This window comes from Sturnus vulgaris, chromosome 1 (assembly GCF_052056855.1).
Source record: "Sturnus vulgaris isolate bStuVul1 chromosome 1, bStuVul1.hap1, whole genome shotgun sequence".
Taxonomy (NCBI): Eukaryota; Metazoa; Chordata; class Aves; order Passeriformes; family Sturnidae; genus Sturnus; species Sturnus vulgaris.
In genome coordinates this window covers 107,095,589-107,121,852 of record NC_142243.1, presented here as the reverse complement: position 1 = coordinate 107,121,852, position 26,264 = coordinate 107,095,589, and the positions used below count along the sequence as shown (strand labels likewise).

At 40.9% G+C, this 26,264-nt stretch overlaps 1 protein-coding gene across 1 annotated transcript; it reads left to right on the top strand.

Moving 5' to 3' along the window:
- The first annotated feature begins 3,160 nt into the window (after positions 1-3,160).
- On the top strand, positions 3,161-24,322 carry LOC148225395 (uncharacterized). The gene is made up of 6 exons (XM_088173356.1): positions 3,161-3,219; positions 4,861-6,023; positions 11,137-11,273; positions 14,276-14,433; positions 19,007-19,119; positions 23,690-24,322. The coding sequence occupies exons 1-6, from the start codon at positions 3,162-3,164 to the stop codon at positions 24,254-24,256; spliced, it is 2,196 nt and encodes a 731-aa protein (XP_088029482.1). The 5' UTR covers position 3,161; the 3' UTR covers positions 24,257-24,322.
- Positions 24,323-26,264: the final 1,942 nt, after the last annotated feature.

Sequence of the window (26,264 nt, the reverse complement as noted above, 5' to 3'; positions counted from 1 at the left end):
ACTCATTTGCAGTTATGGGTTAATGAACTGTGGCTCTGCATTCTCTCTCATCTTCACTCTTGCTCCTAGCCCTGTATCAAGCCTCTAGCAAAAGGTACGACAAGACAGGGCCAAATATATCTCAGTAAAACAGTTTTCTAGCTGAAACCATATTTTATAGACGATTTTGAATTGTGCTTAAACTTGTTTCCACTCTTGCTACCATTTCTCATCAACTGCAACAAAATTTCCTACTTATGAAGGTGCATTAAACTGGTAAGAGGGAGAAACTTGGGCCTAATAATTTCTATGTACTTTCTCTTGATCTTAATTTAGTTTTAATTGATAGGGTATAAAATGAATAGAGACTGTGGTGTATTGTGATAACTTCAAGGATGCAACTTCATATAGAAATGTTTCTAAGAATATTTGTGGCCTTGACCTATTTCTTCCTCTTCACATCTAAGATTGATAGCTGAGTGCTGACAAGGTATCTTAGCAGGAAAAACAAGCATCTGAGATGTCCAGCCTGCAAAGCATGCAATTATTTTGAGGAGGATGGTCGAAGGAGAAATAAGGCCTGGTAACTACTCAAATATATCATAAGACTGAGGAAAGTAACTTGTATAATTACAGCCTGCTAGCATGGCAGGATGAGGTGGACGTTTTAGGCATGGGTTGCCAGAGGGCAGTATTGCTTAGAGAAAAGATCTGGGTGCTGCAGGAAAGGTTGTTTGCTTCAAATGCCTTTTGCATCATGTACATCAGATAACTTCAGTAAATTGTTAGCTTTATCAGGAAGAGGAAAGGGGGAGTACCAAAGGCCCAGGAAGCCATTCAGATCTTGAATGGCAAAGCATAAGTGAATTATTATAGTTGTTTGTCTATGCTTGACCAGGACCTGGTAAATCTTCCCTTTATCTCCAGCCTTTTAAGCATTCTCTCTGGACCTGAGATGCGAGTCTGCCCCTCAGCTACTGAACTGCATCTGCATCCTGCTCTCCTGAAGAGACTTTTGCAGAAAGCGAGACCCATAAACAGGATTTTTTAATTTTTTTTTCTGTTGTTTGGTTTTTGTTTGGTCTTCCAGATTGGTGCCAGCAAACTTGCATGTCACTGTCACAGCTGAGGAGTTTCTGGCCTATTTGATGAAGCAGAACTGCGTAAAAGCTCTTCTTGTGGCTTATTTTCTGTGCAGAGAGGCTGTTTTGCATGCATCAGAGTGGCTGTAAGCAGACTCCAACACTATCATTCAGAGACACCGAGGTAGTGTTACCCAGTCAGCAGTTTCCTGTAACACTTCCATTGAGCACAAAATTTATTTCCAGGTAGTAGTGAATGTTGCTTGGCTTCCAGAGCTTCTCTGTGGTATGGGAACTTAATATTAGCAATGAAGCCAGCTGGACAAAGGGGAACTGCACTGTTCTAGAATTAAAACTTAGAGCAGGAGAGATGAATTTTCTGTTGTCATCAACATTGGGCATTTGATTCTTCTGAGATTGAGAAGGTTAAGAAGTAGCAGACTGAGGTCTGAAGCAGCAAGGACAGGTCTTTAGGCAAATACTGCCTACATCTTCATGGGACAGGTCAGCTTTCCTTCTGGATGTTCCTGGACCCTTTTGTTCAAGGGTAAGCACAGTTTACTATCTGTTCCCAGCCTTTGGCATGGGACTGAGGGTGGGGGGAGCTTGCCTTTGGAGCCTGTGTGTTTTGTTTCTTCAGAACTGCTGGCTGGGATACAAGGGTCTGCATGAGCTCTGTCTGTCAAAAGGCTGAAAATGGAACAAACTATTTATTTGAAGAAAGAGCTTTCTTAGTGGTTTAAATGTTTTGGATATAGGTGGGTGGTCTTCCTGCCTTTTCAGGACCTCCTAAGGGCATATTTCTGTGCTACCGGGGCAGGAACCTTTCCTATTTGTATAGACTGCAGTCTTCAGCTCTTGGCTGCCCAACTTGCACTGGACCTTGCTGTGGGTGGACAAGTACTTGGTGTTGTTGCCTGGTCTAAATGGCTTTGGCAGGGCTCAGAATAACTGTTAGAGGGGGGGACTTGGTGAAAGCCTGGGGCTCTATGACATGCTTCTAGCACTTGGGATCTCCAGTGACTTTTTATTTTACACAGGTGCTGAAATGTTTGAAGGACCAAGATGCTGCCACTTGATTAACCTCTGAGTTTAGGTTGTACTAAATCAAGGCATAAAAAAATCTGAGCCCTTATTTCTCAACTTGATGACAGCCACACAATGGCTATAAGGACTTGAAAGTATTGTAGGGATGGTTGGGTAACAGTTGTATCTCTGGCTCTTTTTAGGAGGTGGGGATTGCCTAATAAAAGTTTTGTGGGAGATGTGCACATATGAAGCAATACACGCTAAAGAGTGAAATAGTGTAGGGAAAGAACTGTGTAATATTGATGAGACTACCTTGATGCTATATATTGAAAAACCATAAAAATATAGCCCGTTATCTTGTAATGCTTCTTTCTATGTGATTCTTCTATACTCAACCTGAGCTGTTGCATTGTCTTTGTTAGGTGGATGACAGTCTGTGAAATCCCTCCTGAAGGTTACTGAGCAAGCACAAATGCAAGAGACACAATATGGTCTTAAATGTTACTTCAGGGGAGGAAGCCTAACAAAGCCAACAACACATGTCCACTACCATAGCAGCTTGTTACACGATGTTACCTGTTTTAATGTTTTTTCACAGAGCAGCTTGAGTGCAAGAGAGGGCTTTTTAAAAACTTGTTATGCCTCAGCTGTACACTGCTAGTAAGACAAAGACTTCAGAGTTTGTTTCAGTGGCATGAATCCTGTCACTCTAGGTGCATGGAACTTTCTGACTCACCTACACGCATCTAAATACTTGTTTACAGAGAATTTAGATGCTGCAGTCTCTGAAGCTGACTGAACTATTCTTATAGGTACTTGCAAAGGCTTGCACTTGTTTGAGGCTCAATTTACATGATGACTTCTGAAAGAGAAAAATGGCTTGCTTTCTCTAGTACCTTGACTGTGAGGAAGGCAGAGGAGTGTAATGTTACAGCTTAGGAGCTGCTGTGCCATTACAAGATACTTAAAAACTGAATGTGTGTTTTACAGCAGTTACATGGTTGAAAAGGGTTCTCTGAGAGACTTCAATATTGTTCTTTTCTTCTAGTTCCTCTCTTGGACATTGAAGACATGAAAGCAATGGCAGAACTTGTTTTTGTCAAAGCTGATGCCAGAGAGATGTTTGAAAGTAAGTTTTGTGCTGTTTCAGGATGAAGTACTAGGTTAGTTTGTGCCTTTATTGAGAATCATTGAGCTGATTAGGGATTCCTCATATCCCTGACTGAACACTCTTCCAGAGGACAAAATTATCTTTTGGAGTCCAGGCCCAAATATCATAGATAATAGCTGATTTTGTAGCTAGTTTATGACCAGAGTGCTTTGCCTCCAGAGAGATGATTGACCTACTTCCATAAGCACTTGGCCTCTTAGATTTTAAAAGTCTTTAGTAATTTCTCTAAGTCTTTAGACTTGACATACAGTCAACAAAATTCTTAGAGCATAATAGAATATTAGTAATGTATCTATTTGATTAGGGATGTTATATATGAAATTTATGCAAGCATTCAAATTTCCTTCTAAAAACTAGTCCATTCTATGTAACAAAGTGACAACATCTGACTTCTGGAAAGATCATTTAATAGCCTTTATATGAATTCAATATGAGTTTCTTAAACTTTTAATCTTTAGCCCACTAAAAAAATAATTTGGTTTTGTTTTTCTTAATAAGGAGAACTGTACTACCTCTGTCTTGAATTGCCTAACATTACAACACGTAGGTTGTGTGTCAATTTTTTTCACATTTTCTATTTAGTTTTGACTTTTTTCATGGTTGTGGGTTTTGTGGGGGTGGGAAGGGATCTAGTTTTCCTGTAAAATTTGAACAAACATTTTGGTTGTCTTGGTGAGAAGATTTATGACAAATATCTGCCTACCTCTTATAGCTTCAGGGGGGAAAACCCTCAATGTTGCCATGACTTGGATGGACTTAGTCAAGGCCAGTCATAACCTGGGATGTGAAATATTTTTCTCATAGAGATGAATCCTGTTTGTTCTGTAGAATTAATTTGCTTAGACATCTTCTTTAGAAAGTACTATTTCTGCTGAGTGCAATTGAGCTGCATTGACCAATTAATAAATTATCTTGGGTTTTTTTGGCTTCTGTGGAATTAACCTCTGAATTGAAGAGGAAAAAAAATGTTTGCTCTTTCAGTGCCTTTATTGCTTGTATCTATACAGTATGGATGGGAAAAGCATCTCCCTCTGCAACTTTACTGAAGAGGAAAAGGGAATGAGATGGGGTGAATGGGAGCTATTAAGACAAATAGGGATCTGGCAGGAATTTGCCATAGGAAAAACTAATACATAGGAAAGAAAAAGGTAGTGTGTGTAGGTCTGATTAGATGATGTGCTGCAGTTTCAGGCGACCAGAGTTTCAAGGCCAATCTTGTTTCTGTACATATTCAGCTTTTGAGTCTGGCTCAGGCTATTTTCAATCTCTGTGAGTAACCACCTCTAGGCAACACACCTGCAGTCCCTTGATAAGGCCTCTGTCTCTGTGGTGCTGCATGCTGTGAAATGGTGTACTCATGCTTTAAAGCTTGGGAGACCTAATCATGGCAAGAGCAAAAGTTCAGATCACAGTATAGGGACTAGAAGTAGTAGTTCAATCTTCAGTCAGGCTCTCCAGAGTTTTTTAGGCTGAGTAGTTTGACCAGGTCAAAGCTCCCCCATAGTGAGTCCAACTGCAGAGCTGAACCTAGATTGAGCTATTGCAAGAAATATTTTGAATATTTTTTTTTAACTCCTAGGCTTTTTTTTTTTTCCCCAGTTCCTTTAAAAAAGTACTTCAAGCCCCAAAGAAAGAGGAGGTGGAGGATCTTGGAGAGTCCCCAGCCTAGAAGAAGAAAGCTTCGGCATTACAGGATGAAGGTGATAAAGCGGGAGTTGAGCAGGAATTGGCATCAAGAGGTGGTTCAGGTAGACGGAGGTTCAGATGGAGCTCAGCCTCAAGAGGTGGTTCAAGTGGATGAAAGCCCAGAAGGAACTCGGCAGCTCTTCTCACCAGTACAGCTGGAGCAAGGAGACCATCCCTCCACAGCACAGCTGCCGCCCTCTGCTCAAGAGCTGCAGGGAGGGATGGATATCCATGTGCACCCACAGAGGCAGCCAGTGCAAGGAGGCATGGCCCCAAACATGGGACTACGACCCACAGACTCGGCGTGGGAGCTCCCCAAAGTGACTGTCAAGGTGCAGCCCCAGAGCACGAGCCAGGGGTGGGACTCCCCAGAGGTGACTGTGCAGGTGCAGCCTCCGAGGCCAAGCCCAAGATGGGATGCCCCATCAGTGACTGTGCAGGTGCAGCTGCAGCAGCGGGCACGAGGGCCATCTCTCCCACAGGTAACTGTGCAACTACAGCCCCAGGAGTGGGGACAAGGCACTGCTGGCATCAAGGTCATGGTGCAGCTGCAGTTGGGCTGTGACCCAGAAGAGGTAACCCACCTCCAGAGCCAAGGTGAGGGAGTGTTAGATAATGGAGAACAGCAGACCCCCCCAAAGAATCAGGGAGAGATTATAAGATCTGAAGGTGAGAGGGAGCTTGCTGTGGTGGAGCTGGTGCCACAGCAGGTTCTGAGCCAAAAACAGGATCAAGAAGAAGTGGAAGAAGCCCAGCAGCACCAGAGCCAAGAGGCAAGAGCAGAAGTGGTGAAGCTGCAGGACATGCAGGCTGGAAACAAAGTGGACCTAAATGGGTTGGTGACAGAGGAACAGCTGCAGGACCAAAGCCAAGAGCAGGAACAGCTAAAAGCAGACCTGCCCCTGCAAAAGGGAGACCAAAGAAGTCCAGAGAAGAGACAGGAGCAAGGCAATAGTCAAGAAGGGCCTAGGAGGATTGTGGAACACCAGAAAGAAGACCTAGGACAAGAACTCTCTAAGAAACGTCCAAGAGAGGCTCCAAATTATTTTGTTGCTATTCCAATAACAGATGATCAGGTACTTTGATGTAGCAATTCCATTAAAAATCTTAACTTTTGCCTAAATTCTTGTCTTGATTGCAAGAGTGCTTAACAAGCAAAGAGTGATCAAATTCTGTCTGCTTAACCCAAGTGGTTTGTTGGGTCTGGGATGAAGTCAACTTCCTCATAGCAACCCTTAGTTGCTGTGCTTTGTTTCTGTAGAGAGCTGTGTTTATACACATCCATGTTTCAGCTACTGCTAGGAAAGAAACTGAACACTTCCATGATTGCTACTGCCCTTTTTATAGCATCTGAGGTGGTGTCTTTCATCAATAGTATCTTCTATTCTCTAATCTTTTTTCAAATAAAAGGCCTGGCTTTCATCATCTTGTGCTGTCCCATCCTACATTTTCTTAGGGCTGTATTTAGTGCAAGGGTATTGATTTGTTTGTTCATCTCCTTTTCCACTGAAGTTTACAATGGAGAACATGAATTTCCTTCTCTCCTGCAGAAGATTATAGGGAATTGATCTGTTTTTGTTTTTCATCTTTTATCCAGTAAACATGTCTTGAGATCTTAGATGGTTAATTTCAAGAACCCATGTGTGCAGTCTATATACTCATACTTCAAGATGTGCTATATTCTGTGACTCCCATGTTTAAGCAGGGCTGGGAAAAGCACCAGATCATTTCACTTCCATAATGTTAAACCAAAGTGCAGCAAACAGTGCAAATAGCAATAGACATTCTCTTTTAGTGGCTTTGTGAGGGACCTAAAGCCTTCCAGTTACCACAGTAAATGCTGCTTCTGAAATATATCATGCACTTTTGCATGGCTTGGCTGCTACAGACCCTGTCTTACGATCCATGGAAGTAAATTCCAAAAATTATACAATAGCTGGAGAGACAGATTTCACCCTTTATTTACTAGTTAGGGGTTTCAAATGTGTTGCATAACTTCTGCACAACTCTTTGTACTTGTAAAGAAAGTGGGAAGATACTGGCTCACCTTGAACTACTTATTACAATTCTGCTGCTATGAATACTGAAGCTTTCTGAAAGAAGAATATGCAAGATCTCATTTCCAAAGCAGTACTTTCAGTACCTTTATAGACAGGTTTTTAACCTTTAGCCTTTCACAGACAACTGTGACCTGCTGATGGCAATGTTTTGTTTGCAGCTGCTCAAGGTATGCAAAAGCAGGGAGAGCTTTCACTTTTTCTCAGTATCTGTTGTTATCCTGAGGGAGCTTGGATGGGATTTTGTTCCAGCGTTGTGGAACAGTAGCATTGTGAGGTGGGACATACCCCATGCCCTTTATGTAGGGGCAGCAGATGACAATGTATTCAAATATATTATGAAGAGAAAGAAAAGCCTTGAGATGCCAAGACAATGAACAGGCTAGTCTACCTGACAGACACGGGAGGGGAAAGTCTTAATTTGAATCTGAAATTGTGTCCAGCTAGCATGGCAGTATAAAGAAGCTGTATATAAAGTGTATAAATTATTAATATTTATATTATATGTATCTTGGTATCTTTTCCTATAAAGAAAATGTAAAAGATAAAACCTGAATATTAACTTGCATGAACAGAGTGAAAATACAACGTTCTACTATCAGCTTCTGCTAGTAGTTTATGGTGCATTTTCCAATGAACCAAATAGATTTTTTTGTTTTGTTTTTTTTGGTTGCAATATATAACTCGATTCCTTTTTTTCCCCTAGTTTAAGCTTTCATGTGGTATCTGGCATGACTATTTATGCTGCTGAAAGGCAACAATTAAGTAGGATTGATGTATCTGTTGTACAGAATTTTTCCTTCATTTTTCCTCCAGTGTGACAAGCAGTTGTGGTACAGTAGTTTGCTTTGGCAGGCTTCTGAGTTTTTGTTTTTACCTAAGTTAAGTGTAAAAACACTTATGCATGTGTTAGAAGGAGATGTCAAAGGTGTCTTCCTCTTGGTAGGCAATTATTTTTTCTGGCTTTGTCTTGAGCAGAATGATCTTTGAAGGTTATCTGGAGGATGGCCTCATATAACTTTAGTGATTCCTACATATGACTGGCTTTTGAGAGGTGAACACAAGTGCAGAGCACATCAGGAAGATAAATGCCAGGAAGGGAAAATAACTGTGTAAGCTGAAGACAATGTTGGCAGATGAACAAATGGGTATGAAGTGGGCAAAGAATAAATCTAAGCTGGAAACTGGAAGGTTTCCTGCCATCTGAGGAATGAGATCATGGAACAGCTTGAAGGGTCATGAATGCTTAACTTATTCTGCTATTTTAATGAGATTTGAGTGTCTTAATATATGGCCTGGGACCACATCCTGTGCAGCCCAATGAATGTCTTTTCCCTCTTTTTCCTTTTTGTCTCTCTCAATTCTGCTCTTACAGGTTTCCCTGCACTCATGCCAGCTCTGTTAATCAGGCAGTTCTTACATCCCTGGATGCTCTGCCCAGGATGTTCCTAGTTTGTGTTCCTCTGAAGTGCCACCCTTAAGGTGGCAGTGACCTGAGACATCCTGTGGAAGACCTTGAAAGAAACACTGTAGAGTGCAGTAGTGTAAGGTTGGCATGTGTATGTAAAGAGTGTGAGTAAAGAAATCATAGAATGGTTTGAATTAGAAGCCATCTTAAAGGTCATCTAGTTTCAAACCCCATGTCATAGGCAAAGATGCCTTTCACTAGACCAAGTTGCTGAGAGTTCCATCCAACCTGGCTGTGAATACTTCCAGGAATGGGGCATCCACAACCTCTGGGCAACCTGTTCCAGTGCCTTACCCCCCTCACAATCAAGAATTGTTTCCTAATATCTAATCTAAACCTAATCTTTTCCAGTTTGAATTCACTCTTTCCTTGTCCTGTCACTCCATGCTCTTGTAAGAAGTCCCTCTCTGTCTTTCTTGTAGTCTTGCTTCAGGTCCTGAAAGGCAGCAACTAGGTTACTCTGAAGCCCTTTCTTTTCCAGTCTGAACAAACAGAATTGTCTCAGCCTTTCCTCACAGGAGAAATGCTCCATCCCTTAAATAATCTTGGTGTATCTCCTCTGGACTGATCTCAACTAGTCCATGTCTTTCCTGAGCTGGAGGCCCCAGAGCCTGATGCAGCACTGCAGGTGAGGTCTCACCAAATGGAGTGGAGGAGTAGAATCACCTCCCTCGACCTGCTGGCTAAATGTGTGTGTACACACACACATGTACATGCACATATAATAGTGTTTTGACAATTTTAGATGCTTTTACCTCTAAAACAGGTGTTTGTGACTTCACTGACCATACAACTTGGTGGTCTGCTACTCTGTAGACCTTATCTCTTACAGAAGGGCTTTAAAGTTGCTGGTGGTGTTTTGGGAATCATTATTTTGCCTTAACTATTTAAGTTAGCTCTATAGATAGTAAGGCCTTGGGTTGTTGACATTATTCTCCCTTTCAGGAGGACAAAGGAAAAGCCCTGTTCCAGTCCTGGTGAATGCACAGCCCTTTTTTTCCTTTGTATCTAAGCAGGGCTCCAGGAGGCTGGACACCAGGCTTGTACTGGATTGAATCTAAGAATGTTATGGTCTCAGGCTTTCAGTACTCCATTTTAAGCGCTTTCTTCCTGCCCCTCACTTCTCAAAAAACCTTCAACTATCCCATCAATCGCACAGCATTTATGGAAGAGTGCTAAAGACTGATGCACCAAAAAAAAGTGTAGTGATAGGGTAAACTGTTCCCATGAGAGTAGGAGCAAGAAGTTGTGAAGAAAAAACACTAACATTGCTCTGTCATGGTTAAATATTTGTGAGAGAATTTCACTCAAACTCAGCTTCCCAGATGTCTATGCCTCAAACTGAAGTGGAAAAGGGTCTTCTTTCTTATTTGAAGGATGTTTTTGGAAAGATTGGATAAGGGAGAACACCGGGAGGCTCTTTTGTAGAATTACAGTTAATACTTAGCCTAGTCTGTTGAAGCAAAGGTTGTAGTTTGTGTGGTCAGACAGCTTGATGGCTTGATTCCTGCTCAATGTTTTCACAATCTAAACATATGCTGTAAATAGCAGGCTGCAATAAATTGTGCTTCAGTTGCAGTAGGAATTAACTTAATGTTAGTCAATGATGTATTTTCCACAGTGACAAATATACCATAAGGGCTGGTGAATTCAGGGAGTTTGTATCTTCAAATGTTTATTTTAACTGTGTGTGGCTTTTATCCTCATATTTATTGGGAACTTGTTATGCTAATCTCTTCTGATGTGCAGGTTGTGGGACTGTTTACTAGGCTGCACAGTGACTGCTAGGTTTTATGGAGAAAGATTGCAAAATAAAAGCATATTGACCCAGCTGTTGCAATCTATGTAAGAATAAAGGGGAACCCTAACATGTGTGAGCACCTAGGCATGTAAGGCAGAGTTTGCTCAGTGAGATATTTTTCAGAGTTTAATTTGATTTTCAGAGGTTGGTCTGAAAATCTATAAATGATTTTGCTGTAACATAGACTTCCACCAGATACTTAGAACCTCTTGCCTGTTCCCATATCTGGCTTACAAACCTTAACAGTATATATTGGAAAAAAATAAATCTTTAGAGTCAATTGTGTAAAGGCACAGATCCAGAAACTGGCCACACAGTTCTGAGAAACACCAGCTCAGAAAACAGCACGTTTACCTAGTTAATCTACTTTGTTTGCTGCTACATTTATCTTTTGGGAAGAGATATCAGTTTAATCTGTGATCAAACTTGTAATCAGAAAATGGCATAAGATTAATTATGGAAATGCCATTCAGTTTCCACAGTCTATTAACAATTGACAACTGCATGAAGATCCCATTAATATTTACGCAGTGCTGTGAGCTTTAATCTAACATGCTTAAGATCAGATTCACACCTACTTGAAGATCTAGGGCTTCTGGTTCACAGGAGAGCTATGAATTTAGCCTGTAGGCTTTAAAAAAGAAAAACAGATAATTTTTCAAGAACTGATTTAAGTATGAAACTGAAGGTTGCTATATAGCAAATCTGGGATGGGGAGGAGAAGAAGGTAGCTTTGTAGATTCCTGGCTTAAACACCAAGTTGCATTTTTGGGTGTGTAAAGCTTCAGCATTCTGAGTTTTTCCAGTAATGCATAGGCATTCCAAAATGAAAATTTCTCTGGCTTCTGTTTACTCCACTGCAGATTTTGGACAGAATTGAAGATGTTCAAGAACTCATATTCTCTAAAGAGCCTGACCTGTCAAGAGCTCTTCTTCCTGTTCAAACTATGCATCTTACTATAATTGTAGCTCATCTGGGATCAGAAGAAGAAGTGAAAAAGTAAGAATCCTGCCAAATTCAAGAGCAGCTAATTTTTCTGTAAATGTGGTAGCCTTACTGCTGCTATTGTGAATCATTATGTTTTATTAGAGCCTACACACAATTTCCTTTGAAATTTTTTGGATCAGTTTCTGGCTTGCTTTCAGTACCTATGGGGAAAGATCTTTACAAAAGTTAGCTGTGATGCATCAGAGATTGCTTTTTCTCTTCACTCCATAGCAGATAAGAAAATTTCAGTGTGGCTGTAAATAGTATTACTGCTTTCTTACTCTGTTGCTACCACAAATTAGCTCAACAGATGTAAGCTTCCCTGAGCTGCTGTCTTTTGAGAAACCACAGCTTTTCAGATCAGCCATGCTTTTATCAGCTGGAAAATGTTAGCCATTAAAATATGTTGCATTAAGAAGAAAACAAACAAAAAGAATATGCTAGCTCCTTCCTGAGCTGCTCTCCTGCTCAAGCTGTGGGCTGTCACTGGGGCCCTGTGAATTAAGATGGAGCTATTGACAGATGACTGAGGAAAGCTACCCTGTTGTCAGGAAAGCTAGGATTGATAGAAAGGTCCAGAAAATAATGCCAGTCTGCAGTTTTTTCTCTAAGCCTTATCTTACTGTACCACACTGGGAAACCTGGAACTCCTTGACATAAGGAGGCAGAAAGGAAAGGCCCTTATGTGCCTGGGAAGGCATCATGTGGTAGAGGTGGGAAGCTGGTGAGAACAGCCCTTTCTCCAGGGGCCCTGGCATGTATCAGCACGGGGATGAAAAACAGGCCTCAACACCATATGAGTGTCACACAGGATCTGCTTGGGTGTAAAGCAGAATGCCTAGCTGGAAAGGTGTCAAAAAACCCAACATGACTAGAAAACATCTCTTCTGCCCATACAGGCAGCACTAGTTAAGCATGAATTAAGATGCAAAAGACAGCTTTATATGTGCCTTATTTTAAAATTGCCTGCTTTATTTTTCATTCCAAAGACTCTTTTGGAGAGTCTGAGGGGGAAAAAAATAGGAGTGTTATATGGGCTAAGGAGACATGCAGAAGACAGTGTGCAGTAATTCAGTAATAAAATGCTGTTCCAGTGCTGCTGACTGGACAGGCTGACATCCAAGAGGATAGGAAGCTAGTTGAAAGCAGCAATCAAAATGGGAATCAATTGGTTCAGGAGGCGAGTGGAGCTAAGTAGTGTTAATGAACTTAAGAGTGGATGTGTGTCTGTAACGTAAAAGTAATGGACATACTTAATAAAAAGCAGACCGGCCTTGCCAAATGTTTTTCATCCTGTATCTTTTACCTACCTCTGCAGCTCTACTAAATGGAGCTGAAGTTCAGTGGTCACTGCTCTGTGCTGTCATATGCAAGACTGCCTTGAGGTTTACTATTTCTCACTTCTCAAGCTAGCAGCACTGCTGATACCTCTGGTCCAGCCCCTCACAGTGAGAGGGAGGCATCTTCACATCTCAGGGCAGAAGCTGAAGCAGAACTTTTTACATTGACATAGGACAAGGGGGAATGGCTTCAAGCTGGAAAAAGGCAGGTTTAGATTAGATGCTGCTAAGAAATTCTTTACTACAGTGAGGCCCTGAACAGAGAGAAGTTGTGGCTGCCCTATCCCTGGAAGTATTCAAGCAGTTTGGATGGGGCTTTGAGTAATCTGGTCTACTGGAAGGTGTCCCTACCCATGACAGGAAGGTTGAAACTAGATGATATTTAAGGTCCCTTGCAACAGAAGCCATTTGATGGGAGAAATTGTCTTAGCAATATTTAATTTTTGCTTAGACATAATAAACTTAAATGAAGGGCTAGATTAGCCATGCTTGTTAAGGTGGAAAAAAATCATAATCCTCTGCAAAGAATTCATTCTTTCCAACTTCAGTCCTGCCCTTGCTATATCTTTATTTGCTGAGTCCCCATGAGTCTTGGAAAGAAGCTGCTCTTATGCCATTATAGCTGAAATAACTCCAATGTAGTACTGAGGACTGTTCATAATGTTGGCTGAAGTGGTCCCTGTATGTATTAAACATGCTTTAAATCCTCTTTTTAAAGGGGATTAGCTTGTGCTATGTGGGTTTTACTGCCTGGTTTCTATTTGGTTGTTACACAGGTCTAGGATTTTTAAAGAGTGGAATGAATGCAGTCAAAACTTGTTCTAGGTATAATGATGTAAATGTGGCTGCAGGATGGTGTTCTGCAGTAACCTATGGGATGGTGTCCTGCAGTCCTTAGTTAAGCTGAAATCTATTAGAAGTATGATGCCTTAGTAGGCTTCTGGTCAAACTCTGTTTGAAGACTGTCAGGTTGCCCCTTCCTGAGACACCAGGGCAAAGAAGGGTGTGGACATCTGTAGAACTTCAGAAGGTATTAAATTGCTGGTCTCTACATTTAGGAATTTAATTTTTATATTTTTTGTGTCTTTATGAAATTTTTTTAATTTGAAGTACTAATGTCTTTTGATAATTCACTTTGAGATTTCTGTGCACAGCAAGGTGCATATTTAAACTTTATTAACATAAGATGCAGAGCAGGGAACATAACCATCAGTTTGATATTTTGTTACCTAGCCTGGAATACAAGTATATAACGGAGAAAAATGCTAATTGTGCTTCAGGTGGGAGAATCAATTTGAGTTTAAGAATAAAATTATTCAACCAGTTGAAAATGACAGTGGTCAAGTTTTAAACTATGTGACACAAATATAAGTTTAGTTCTATTCCTTTTGACTTTTTAGTAGCGTCTATTCATAGCTTTTCTGGAATGTCAGTATTTTGAATGCTCACTAACAAAACTCATGTCTAATATATAAGCTAAGGTTGAAGTGAAAAATGTAGTGTATTTGAAGTATTCAAAAGAATTAGCAATGAAATACAGCATGCCTGTGATACTTTGCATAGCATTGCAGAGTGGTCAAAATCAGGTGTATTGACTAATATTAAAAATAAAACAATATTTCCACATGTAAATATATAATAACTTTCAGCATTTATATATTGATTATTTTTAAGGGCTGTTCTGGCACTGAAGCAAAGCAAGACTAAAGTGGAAGGCATCTTGCAGGGTAAAGACCTTAATTTGACATTCCATGGGATTGGAGAGTTTAATAACCAAGTGCTATATGTGAAAATGTTGGAGGAAGACCAGAAAATGCTTAACAGAATTGCAGGTAAGTACAAAACCTCATTCTCTAGCACTTGTGATAAACCAGTTGGTAGTCTGTCAGCTCTCACAAGCACTGGCCCAAGCTGTTATGCATGACTGTGATGTGCTGCCTTTCATCTCCTCTCTTCCTTAATTGGTAAATGATGGCAAAAACTGGGTTCCTGAAGAGCAATAGGTGTAAAATAGGTTGGCTATACTGTCCTTTGGGACAGGTGAGATGCACAGACTTCATGTGAAGATCACACAACAAGGCTAACTTAACCTGCCCTGCAGTTGGAATCTCACAGGACTGAGGTGTGCATAGTGCTCAAAGCAACACCTCTGACTGAGGCTCTGTTCATTCTAATAATCTAAAAGCCTATTAAGTGTTGGCCCCAACTGAGTGAGTATATAAGAACTTCCTTTAAACTGGAGTATGCATGAAATTATAAGTACCTCTGGGATGGAAGGTGACAAAAATCAGTATCTGTCAGCATATGCATATGTAACACCAGCAAATCAGTCTTTTGCTTCCACTGTAAAAGATGAAACAGTATTGTAAGAGTAGCTTGTCCTCTACTCTAATTTCCCGAAGCACTGATGGGTTTGAGATGTTCCAGACCTTTGATCTGCTTACCTGCACCTGAGTACAGTTTCAGAGGAGCTTGATACTCTTCTTCCTCTCTACCAGTTCTGCTTTTAGGACCTGCTTTAGTCTGCAATGCAGAACCTAATCTTTGTCCTAGGCTTCTATTCCAACAAAACAGAAATAATCAATATACATTATTTTTCTTGCTATTTTCATACTAAGCAGAAAGGAAGCATAATTCAATTAATGTTTTTTAAAGAGGCATGCAATACAAAGACACTGTGTAGACTTCAAAGAATATGATTCTCAGAGCAGTATGTTTTTCTTTTTGTTGTTGTTTCTGACCTCCAGTTCTCAGCTTTGATACAATAGGTCTGCTCTCTTATCCTCCTGTTTATTTTACCTCTTAAGTAGTCAGTGTTATAACTAGACAGGGGATGCCTTTTATGAACAGCTTCTTTGCCTCAGCTGTGTAAAATTAGCCACTTCAAGATCCATTACCTCTTGCTTGACTCTGGCCTTTGCTTCTCTTATTGTTCTATCCATCCCAAAGCTACTTTTGAATCAAAACAGCTTTGCTTTTTTTGAAAGTACTCTGATGTTGTCCCTACTTATTAGGATTACACCCTCAACAAACTTTCCCATGCACAAACCGCTTCTTCGTAAGTCTTTAACTGGAAATAATCTTGACTGAAAGATAACAAGGTAGAAGGCAGATGATGCAATTTCCTATAAGGTCATATTTGGTACATGCCTGTCTACAGCATACATACAATTCAGTGCCATTGAAATAAGGGACTGATTGACTCCTTTGATGCTTGATTTGACTGTTTCAGCGCTGCCTTGGCTCTTTCCTCACTCCTGAAAGATACAGGAATGAGTACCTCACTTCTCATCTTAAAGTGACTGGTTTTCCCTGGACTCATTGTTTTGCTTAAGAGAATTTTGTTCCCAATGAGTCATACCATACAAGGTCAATCTTTATCATGCTATTTTATCACCCTCAGAAGTGTTTAATTTTGGTTCTGCAGAATGTGTGCTATGATGCTCTTCAAATATCATCTTGGACCTGCATTAGCTCCAAAAGCCATTGCAAAAGGGTGTGGCATATCCTTCATATTCTCTGCCTGGATAACCTGCATCTTCAGGGTTTAGGAAACCTAATATCTTGCTTCTGATCTGAACCCCTTAATTAGATAGAGGAGAAAAAATTTGATTGCAAGCCCTGGGAATATTCTGCCAGTACTTGTGTTTTTAATGCAATGTGATTGTTCACTGATTGCCTGAAATAATTCCTTGACTGGGAGACAAGCTGCCAGTTTTCAAGCTGTTAACTCTGTTACCAATGATTTTGCTATTCAGAGAGCTGTAGCTTCCAGTATTGTTCTATTCTGCATAACTTCTGACCATTTCTAAAACTTAATGAGTCTGGGAATTATGCAAATATGTATCAAAGTCTATCCTTTCAATGACATCTCCAAAGAGATGGGTTTTTATCTCTCCCTCCCTCAGCAAAGAAATTGAATTGTTATATGATGAATAAGGATTCTTTCCCTTACCTCTTAGTCAATATTTTTGGTTGTCATGAGGTAGGTGTGCATTTTAAATGCTGTCTTTTTGAGCAGCATGATGGGCCAATGATTTAGCTGGCAAAGGTCAAGGCACTCCTGTCAGCTGTCTCTGCCTCATCCTGCCCTTATTGATGGTTTGTCAGCAAGTTTGAGTTCTGCCTGCACTAATGAAGTCTTTTTGCTTCTGAAGTATTCCTGACATTAGCCAGGTGACTGGCACTCCATCTGCTTTTGGTCCTACATTATGAACTTCAGTTTCAAAGTGGAGAGTTAACCTATCTCTAGATCAATTAACTGCAATTAATTGGGAAATACTGAGCACTATTGGGTTTATCTTGCTGCTGGTGACCTCATCCACTTTGGGGAAAGACACTGCTTAAGATGTCTTGGAACATTTGTAGGATGCTTTTCAAATGATCTAGAGAAGACAAAAAACTGTCTAGAAAACTGAGTGCCCACCTGGTATAGGCAGGACATACCATCCAGGAGCCTTGTTCCTATACTGACTTCTTGAAGATGATGGCTGGCCTTGAGCTTTCTTCCATCATCTGCTGTTCTGATGAAAATCTGCTCATGGCACTAAGACCTTCACCTTCTAGTAAGAACCCCTTCCTGATGTTCTGTAGGCTTGGTTCTGGGTGGTAACCAAGAGGAGATGCCATTTTCAGGTTTTCTTTCTTAGGTTAATATCTACCTGGTTCCTTTTTATGCAGCTAGGGGATGATGCATGGGGAAAGGCTTTTGGTTTTTTTCCTAGAAGCAGCTTAGACACCCTTCTGCTGTGTTTATTCTCTGGGGCTTGCTGTGCTTTGACCAACTGACATGGGAACAAAAAGACTTAATATGTAGAAATTCTTCATGTTAATGTGTTCTATTTGACAAAGTAGCAGGGGCACTTTAGGGGTTATTTGATACCTAACCATAATCACATAGGACCATCTTCAGATGTCCTAAAGTATTTGCAGCACTCACACTGGACCTACAGCCAGGCTGTACCTCCTGCAGCAGCAGCTGGAGGCCAGGTGGACATCCTGTAGGGTGTCTAAAAGGGCATTAGATGCCTGTTTGGACAACTGGATCCTATTCTTTGCATTTTCCAGATGGAAAATATAAAAAGCAGTTGCCTTGGCAAAGCGATCAGACAGCCTCAGCAGCTGTTCCTTCATAAATACTCTGAGAAGAAACATTTTAAAATATTAATTAGCTAAACACTAATCCAGAGACCTGGTCTTGATACAAATGCATATGACAAACTAGTGAACACAAATGTAGTTAAATTTCCTGATAGGTGGAAAAATAACATGGAAGCAGGGGGATTTCAAACAAGGCACTCATCAGGTATGAAATATTCCATTTATTATGCACTTTCAACATTGCACCTCCTTCTTTCAGTGCTGAAGCAATTAAGCAGTAACAAAGGTGGGAGGGCTCTGACCAGAAGAACCACAAATGCTGAAGGTTTCCGTTTTATAATGTTGAATTCCCCCCTCACTATTTTATCTGCTTTATAGAATCAAGGTATAAAGATCTGTCCATAAGAAAAATTGCTGGGGAGTACTCCAGCCTGAGTGAAGGATTTAAGTGTAATTTTAGAATTACTTCTTACTGTTTAAGCACAACTGTTGAACAAGACATCATCTGGTTTTGCCAGACTTATAGGATCTACCCCATGCACAAATCTTACCTAGCTATACTTGAGACTCTGCATCCCCAAAGTTCATGAAAGCCAAGAACAGTTCAGCTTGGTTTGACTTGTCATTAAAATCCTTAGCTGAGAGGCCTTGAAGAATATAAATCCTGGATTTACTCACAGACACTTTTCTATGAAGGATAAAACCTTACACCTTTATAAATATGCGACTGAAGGTTTTTAGCCAATACCATCATAAGCACTTTGTATCACATTTGTACCTGGGGAAGGAATGTTAACGTTTGTGTGATGTTCCCTCCTGAATTGCTTCTAGTGCTGTGGAGTTGTAGTAGTTTTGGGAATCTAGCCTCTTTTTGTTCTGCAAGAACTCTGCTTCTTGCATTGCTGTTTGCAGTAACTGGGGAGAATCTGTTCTGTCACAGACCCTAGCTGTGGCCACTGGTAGTGGCTGCATATCTTCCTGGCAGGGCTGCCATGGGCAGATGCTTTCTGGAGCTCACCGTTTGATAGGGAGTTTGTGAATTCAGAAGGAGTTGTGTTGCAAACACAGAAGTTTGGATCCAGTCTCAGGTTTACAGCTTATGTCTGTATGTCATGCAGAACTTTGGTTTTGAGTACTTTTCTCAAATTTTTCTGTTGCCTGTGATAGTGCAGCAACTAGTTACTTGGGGTATGTTTTAATTGTCTTGCTCAAGACAGGGATTGTGGCCTTTTGTCTAACTTCCCTGTAAATATTTCTTCCCAGCTCTCTACTGTTACTCATTTTTCTTATATTATCTTTTTCCAGAAGCTGTGGAAGAATGCTTTATTGAAATGAATCTCAACATTTCAGGGAGTAAGGACTTCAAACCACATCTGACTTTCCTGAAGCTCTCTAAAGCATCAAGGTTGAGAAGAAGGGTAAGTAACTTGCTTTAAAAAGATTTTTCCTGGGATCGGTTCTAGTAATTACTCTTCTTTCAATGAGATCCTTGGGATTTAAGCAATAATCATTGCAACCAGAGAACAATATAACTGCTTATTTAACAAACCTTGTATATAGGCTGGTCAACACAGTTGTTTGTTCATATCTGACTGGAAGAAATGAGATCTGTTGCTAATACTGTGCATGGCTCTCATGTAGAGTACAGACTGCTTCCCTTCCATTGTGGCTGTTCAAATCTGCACAAAAACAATGTCAAGCTGTTTCCATAGGGCAGGATGGCTTCTGAGCAATATTTGTCTTCTGAGTAATATTTACCTCAGAACAAGATTAATGTCATGTTGGAAGTCAGGCTGGTGCCTTGATTTATACTAGAAATGTGTGATGTGCTTTTCTAACCTTTACTGCAGCATTGTATGGAATTTATCACAAACAATTAAAGTAAAAAACAACTCTGATTAGATTGCTCATTTCCCAGTGGAATACTGTCCTGCTTGTTTCCAGGAATAATACTTGTATTTATGAGGTCAATATATTGCAAACCTGAAACACCAGAGGAGAATGCAGAAAGGAAAACAGAAAAAGCTATAATAGCTGAAGAAAATGACCTTGTTCAAGTACTTCATATTGACTTGATATTAGCCTTTTGTATACATGATAAAATCAAAGTTGGCTAGGACTGATAGTTCTGTGCTGGAGGCTCTTTCTTTTGTACTGCCTATAGGGATTTTCATGAGCAGATGCATCTGCAATGTCTAATGCAAAAGAAACTATACAGTAGGCACGTAGGAATTGCTGTTGACTCTTGTCTGGAGTATTTTCACACTTCCTCTTACTATGAAATTTAAAATTAAAAAATAGAATTGTAATTTCCTGCATGCTCTCCTCTTTTGATCTCTAGCACTAAATATAGCTTAATCTCGCATAACAGGATTTATGTATGCCATCTCCTTGTGTGTATATATATAAATATGCAAGTGTATAGGTCTCTGAATGCTAGAATATCAAGTGGTATGCCCAGAAGTGGATGCAGTATTCTTGGTGTGGCCTCACCAGTGGTGAGCAGAGGGGAACTATTTCCATCAATTTGCTGGCAACATTCCTCCTAATGCAGCCCAGGATACCTCTGGCTGCCTTTGTTGCAAGGACACACTACTGGCTCATGGTCAACCTGGTGTCCACCAGGACCTCTAGGTCCTTTTTCTACAACACTCCTTCACAGTCAGCTGTCAGCCTGTAGTAGGTTCATTCCTCCCCTGTGGCTGACCTTCGTGCTTCTTGTTCAGCCTCATGAAGTTGCTATTTGTCCATTTCTCCTGCCTATTGACATATCTCTGCTTGGCAGTACCCTCTAGAGAATCAGGCACTTCTCCCAGTTTGTTATTAGTGAGGTTGCTGAGGACACACTCTGCCCCAATATCTAGATCATTAATGAAGATGCTAAACAGTACTGGACCCAGTATTGGCCCCTTGGGTACATCTCTAATTACCAGCCCTCCAACTAGACTTTTGTGCCACCAATCACTGCCATATGGAACTGGCTGTTCAGCCAATTTTCAATCCACCTCACTGTTCAGCCAGACAATAATTCATCAGCCTTCTCTATGGAGATCTCACAGGAAACAGTTTCAAAGACCTTCCTGGACTTCAGCTAGACTATACTCACTGCTCTTCCCTTGTTTACCAAGCATTGCTTGTTTCTGTGCAAATTTGTTTTCATGATAAAACCTTTGCCCCTAAAATACTATTTTACAGACCGGGACTGTGAAACTGAAGTGGAGTAGGGCCATATGTTGTGTTGATTATCAGGGGCATATGAACTGTCTCAAAACACTAATATTAATCTTCCTGTTTGGTTTTTGAGATTCTTATGTCTAGGGTTGAGCCTTACTAACCTCAGGGAGGTTTGTACATAGACTTACAAAGTTGACACGGTCAACTTACTGCATTTCTTTCAAAATATAATATGAATAAAAAAGAGGAAACTGATTACTTTTAGAGTATCCCATTCCTAAATAGTGCAGGAGAGAAATCAGCCTTCCTAAACACTAGAAGATGCCAAAGTATGAATAAGAGAAAATATCACTTAAGTTATTATGATGCCATCTACTGGCTGTAATTACTTTCTTTATACCATAAATAACTGTGTCCTTGTAGAAAGGGTGCTGTTTAAGTATTTCACACAGTCGAAGTGCTTCTTATACGAAGCTTAAGAGGTGATTGTTAAGGGAGTTTATATTTTATATCTCAAGAATGCTTTGTTAATGGGAGGCATGTGATGATATTGGTAGTGTACCTGCAGACCTTGTTCTCATCTGTGGGCAAAGGGGAGCTGGTTCTCTTTAAAACTAATATAACTGTAAACTTTCACCTTGAAGTTGTGCATCTTTGGCTTTGGTTGTGTGTCTAAACATCCCAAGAGGCTGGAGAGATTTTGGATTGTGTGCTTTTTATTCTGAATAGCTACCAAAGGAGCAGTATGTGCTGTTTGAAGATCAGGTTCAAAATGGACAGTGTGACCCTGGCATAAATAAAAAATATGGGTTCTTCAGGCATTTTGACCTCTACCTTTCCAATGAGCCAAAAGGAAAACACTCATGTCTTAAGAGAATCCACTTCATTACTTGTAGAAAGAGCCTTCTCCAGCACACAAAGAACTTTTGCAGTGTGGGCTGTTAGCCTTTAGTGCTGGGCACTGCCCGATCTCACCTCTGCCGGAGCAAAGTTGTGGATCAAGTGCCTCTGTGCTGAAGTGTTTGTTTGTTCCCTTTTATGCTGCTTTAAGTAGATTCACTTGGTGCAGGTCTGGAAATAGCTGTGGTCTACCCTGGGTTCTGAGAGAGCATATGTGTTATTTAACAAGTTTTAACAAGCCACATACTTGTATTAAAATATTCAGTGCTTTTTAATGGGAGGGCAGTCCTAATCCTGCCCTCTTCTGGCGGCTTGATAAGTTATCTTCAATGATGTGACCTTACTCAAGTTTCCATTATCCTCCTGAATTACCCAGAAAACAGCCCATGTGCAACGTGTGCTTGCATTTCAGCAGAACTTGAACCTCATGGCATTTAGGTGATGTGTAGCACCTGGCTCCTGAACAGCCTGGCTCTGACTGACACATGGGTATCTCTAGGGGACAGAAAAAGTGTGCTGTAGGTTTATTTAAACTTTCAAGTGTTTTAGTCACCTCGGGCAGCAGTGCCTAATGGTTTGGTTTATTTGGTTGTAAAGCTATTTATATCTGCTTCTATCCAGGTGACACTGGCTTTCCTCTCACAATCCCCATGCTGTGAGCTGTACATGTCCACCTACTAATAAGTCTGTCATTATGAGGAAGAAATCTTGTGAAAATACTTTTTTTTTTTTTTTCCTTCCCCTGGTATTTGGAAGCAGGTCTGAACAAACTGATTGAGAGTTCTTTGAGGCAATGTTCTGCAAGATGCTCCTTGGAGCCTTGTTAGCTCACTTACTCATTAGATTAGGAGAAGGTGGAGACTATTCTCTGTTGCTTAATGATTCATCTGTCCTTCATTACACCTCCATATGTGCCCCTATCATATGTGGTTTGTGTAAATGCTTGTGGGAGCCTGTTGCTGCCTGAATTAAAGGCCTGGGAACCATGGAATTGCTGGGTTGCTCACTCATCCCTGGTGACACCTGTACAGGACAGCTAGTGCTGCTGTGCCCAAACTTGTTGGGAGGGAGAAAAGCAAATCACCCTGAGGAACTGCTGATTTTTGGTCTTGACAGTCATATGATTTCTAGGAATATGCTTTGGTTATGGCAATAGAAGTTACTTTTCCTTGTCTGAAAAGCAAGTGTCAACGTTAGAAAACATGTCTCTTGGAGTGTACCCTTTCATTTGTGTGTCATGACTGATGTAGCACTTGGCCACTGAGATACTGACAGTAGCTTGGTAGCTGGTGAGATTTTCTTTTCTGCCTTGCTGAAATTAGCTTGTTTTCCCAGTAAGTCACCGAGCTAAATTTCTTTTGAATACTACTTTGCTCACAGGGATGAAGGTGCATGAACTCTATTTCTAACCTGTCTTTAGCAAACGATTTAATCACTATTGTGGAGGGTGAGCACCAAGGAAAAGGGTTAACTTTTCAGTCTGTTAAGACAGCTATAAGACGAAACTGAGTAAACTCCAGATGAAATCAAGCAATCCCTACTAAAGGCAATTCAGAATAATTATATATGGTGACTGTGAACTTGCCTGAAGCATGTAAAATTAGGTGAATGCATTCAAATAACAGTAGCTTAAATTGATCTGGTTTTGTATCTTTGGCATGTTTTTCTTCTTGAGGAGGGTGGGGCAGATAGAGGATTTGGCCAAAACCAATCTTCCTATAAATTTAATTTGTAATGGTTGGCTTTTCTCAGTATTAACTTAAACACTATGACATGAAGTTGATGCTGTTATCCTAATCAGGGGTGAGGTGGGAGCATGGTATTTTCTTTGCTGTATTTTAAGATAATGCTTGTCATACCTTTCTGGAGTCCACATATATTGTACATATGTCATATTGCTCTTTCAATAAATAGGGCTTCAGGAAAATCTGTACGGATCTGTATAAGGAATATGAAGACAGCCACTTTGGCACAGAGGTCTTCAGTCGAATTGATCTCTGTGCCATGCGTAAGAAGAAGCAGGAATCTGGTTACTATTATTGTGAATGTTCAATCAATGTGGGCTCTAGAGGTAAGGAAGAGAGTAAAGAACAAAAAATGCAGACAGAAGATGTGGGAGAAACAAGCAGTGAAGACCTCCCAGACAATGTAAGGAAAGCTGAAATAGGAGCAACTGCTGCAAGCTGTAAGCTTGTCTCAACAGTAGTAGCTGATGATAAACCATCTGAAAATGTTGCTGAGACCTCAATTGCAATTAAAGAAAAAGAAATCAATGAGGCAAAGGGACAGCCTGAAGCTACAGATGGGACTTCTCCTACAGCTGGAGATATCTGCTCAAAGTCAGTACTTGGTCTGCTGCCAGCAAGTTCAGATGTGTTGAAAAGCTTGGAAATGGAACAAGAAAAAGCAAAGATAACAGATGGTAGTTTGCAAAAATCTGAAGCAACAGAACATGCACCTGGTCAGACAAGTTTGGAATAAAGTTGTTGCAGTCCTTGGTGAACTTGGTGAGGGTGGAGAAGGCAGGCAGGTACAGTGGGGCTGAGGTCAGAGGGGTGGGTATGGTGAATTCATTTTTGGCAACAAACATTTTTTTTTGAGTCTGACAAAAAAAAATGTAGAGCAAAATCTGAGGGGAACATCGCTGAATATTGTAATGGTGAAATGCCTAGCTCAAAAGCCATACCATTAGTGTGTGTGAGCATATGTACCTGAAAGACAAATGAGCTGTGGTTTACAGAATCAGACCCTTCAGCCGTCACCCATTGATACAAATGCTGCTGCCTGGCACTCCCAGTGTCCAAATGCACACTGCTACCTTGGCTGAGCTTCTTTCTGCCCTGCTTCATCCCCTGCCCTGGGCCTGCACCCTCAACTTTCTTCTTTGCCTGCTTGCCTTCTCCTTTTGTGATTACTGCCTAAAGACACCTCTTCTTGCTTAATCCCTACAGGTGCTCTCATTTGTGACTACAAGCCATGATTGCAACACGGCCATTCATTGCATTTCTGTAGCAGGTAGATGGTGTTAGCTTTAACACACTATTGTGAAGTGAATGCTTTCCTCTCTCCTAGTAGCTACTTAATGAGAAACTTATTTTGCCTGACTTATGGAAATAGTGCTTTTGGATGAAAAGGAAGTACAGCACTAAATACTTTGTTTTCCTCTCCTTTTCTTTATCTGATAAATTGTCTTTATAAAATGCCTTGAGGAGGATCCAAGGGACAAGAGTGCTTTTCCAAACCGAGGTTTTGGCTGGGGCTGACGTTTCCTGGCTTTGCCCTTCGCTGGCCAAGGCTGGAGCAGAGCTGTGCCCGCTGCCCTTCCGGCGCAGGGCGGCGTTCCCGGCGGATCCTGGCGGCAGCGGCACCAGCAGATGGCACCGCTGGAGAGCCAGATGTGCTGGGAAGGGACCGGCCCCGCGCATCCACCGAGTCCGCCGGCCACGGGGGAAAACGGGAAAACATCTTCCTTCCCTTATCTAACTGCCCATTCAAAACGGACACTTTGTATTTTAACAGTTTGGTTTTTTTTTTTTCTTCAGTGGGGGGAGAAAGGGCGCACAGTTTAAAGAAAGGAGACTGTGATCACAAAGAGAAAAGACTGTGATCAAGAAGTAGTTTCCTTTCCACACACACACACAAAGTGTAGTAGCATCAAGCATATGGTGTTTTGCTTCCCTACAAGATGTGTGGGGTTACACGTTTAGGCAGAATGGCCAGGATGCACCCTGTTAAATTAATATTAGGCTGGTTTAAAACTTGTTACTAAACTTTTGGAAAAAAAAAACGAAAAACAAAGAGCTGTATTTGTACAATTTTCACAGCGGGTGGGGGGAAACAACCCTCCCCAGCCAGCCACTGTGCAGGAGGAAAGGGAAGGCTCTGCATTTAATGAACCTGCTTTGTACTCACACTGGGGTCTGTGTCAGATCCCTTGTGTTGCAGTGCTTGGCAGAGCATTTATTTTTATGTACCTTCACTGAAGGTTGTGGACTTTGAAAAGGCTGTCCCCAAATGGTCTTCTAAATGCAAATTCCAGCGTTGCTATTCCCAGCTTCTCTGGGGCCTTCAAAAGGCAGCTAAGTTGTTAGAGGAAGACTCCAAGGTTATTTTTGGGGACCACTTAAGAGTCGCACTTCATAGAGTATGTCTATATCAAGGCATTCTGGATGATTTTTGTTTTCTGTTTTGTTGTTTTGGTTTTTTTTTCAGGGAAGCTTGCCCCAAATATACACTGAGGACATTGTTTTCTTAGTCTTTTTTTTTTTAATTCAGAAAAGGATTAGCAATGTCCTTCATTGTTAGAACTGAAGTGGGTTCAATGCCCTAGGACCAAATGCACTTTATAACGTGCTGTATTTCTTCTTATTGAAAATGTTAATTATCTTTTTATAGACAGATGGCACTGGAGTGTAGCAAATGTGTGGTGAACCTGCACTCATAAACATTTGTGAGTTTAGTGTGTACAGGTTCCAATTAAGTTTAATTC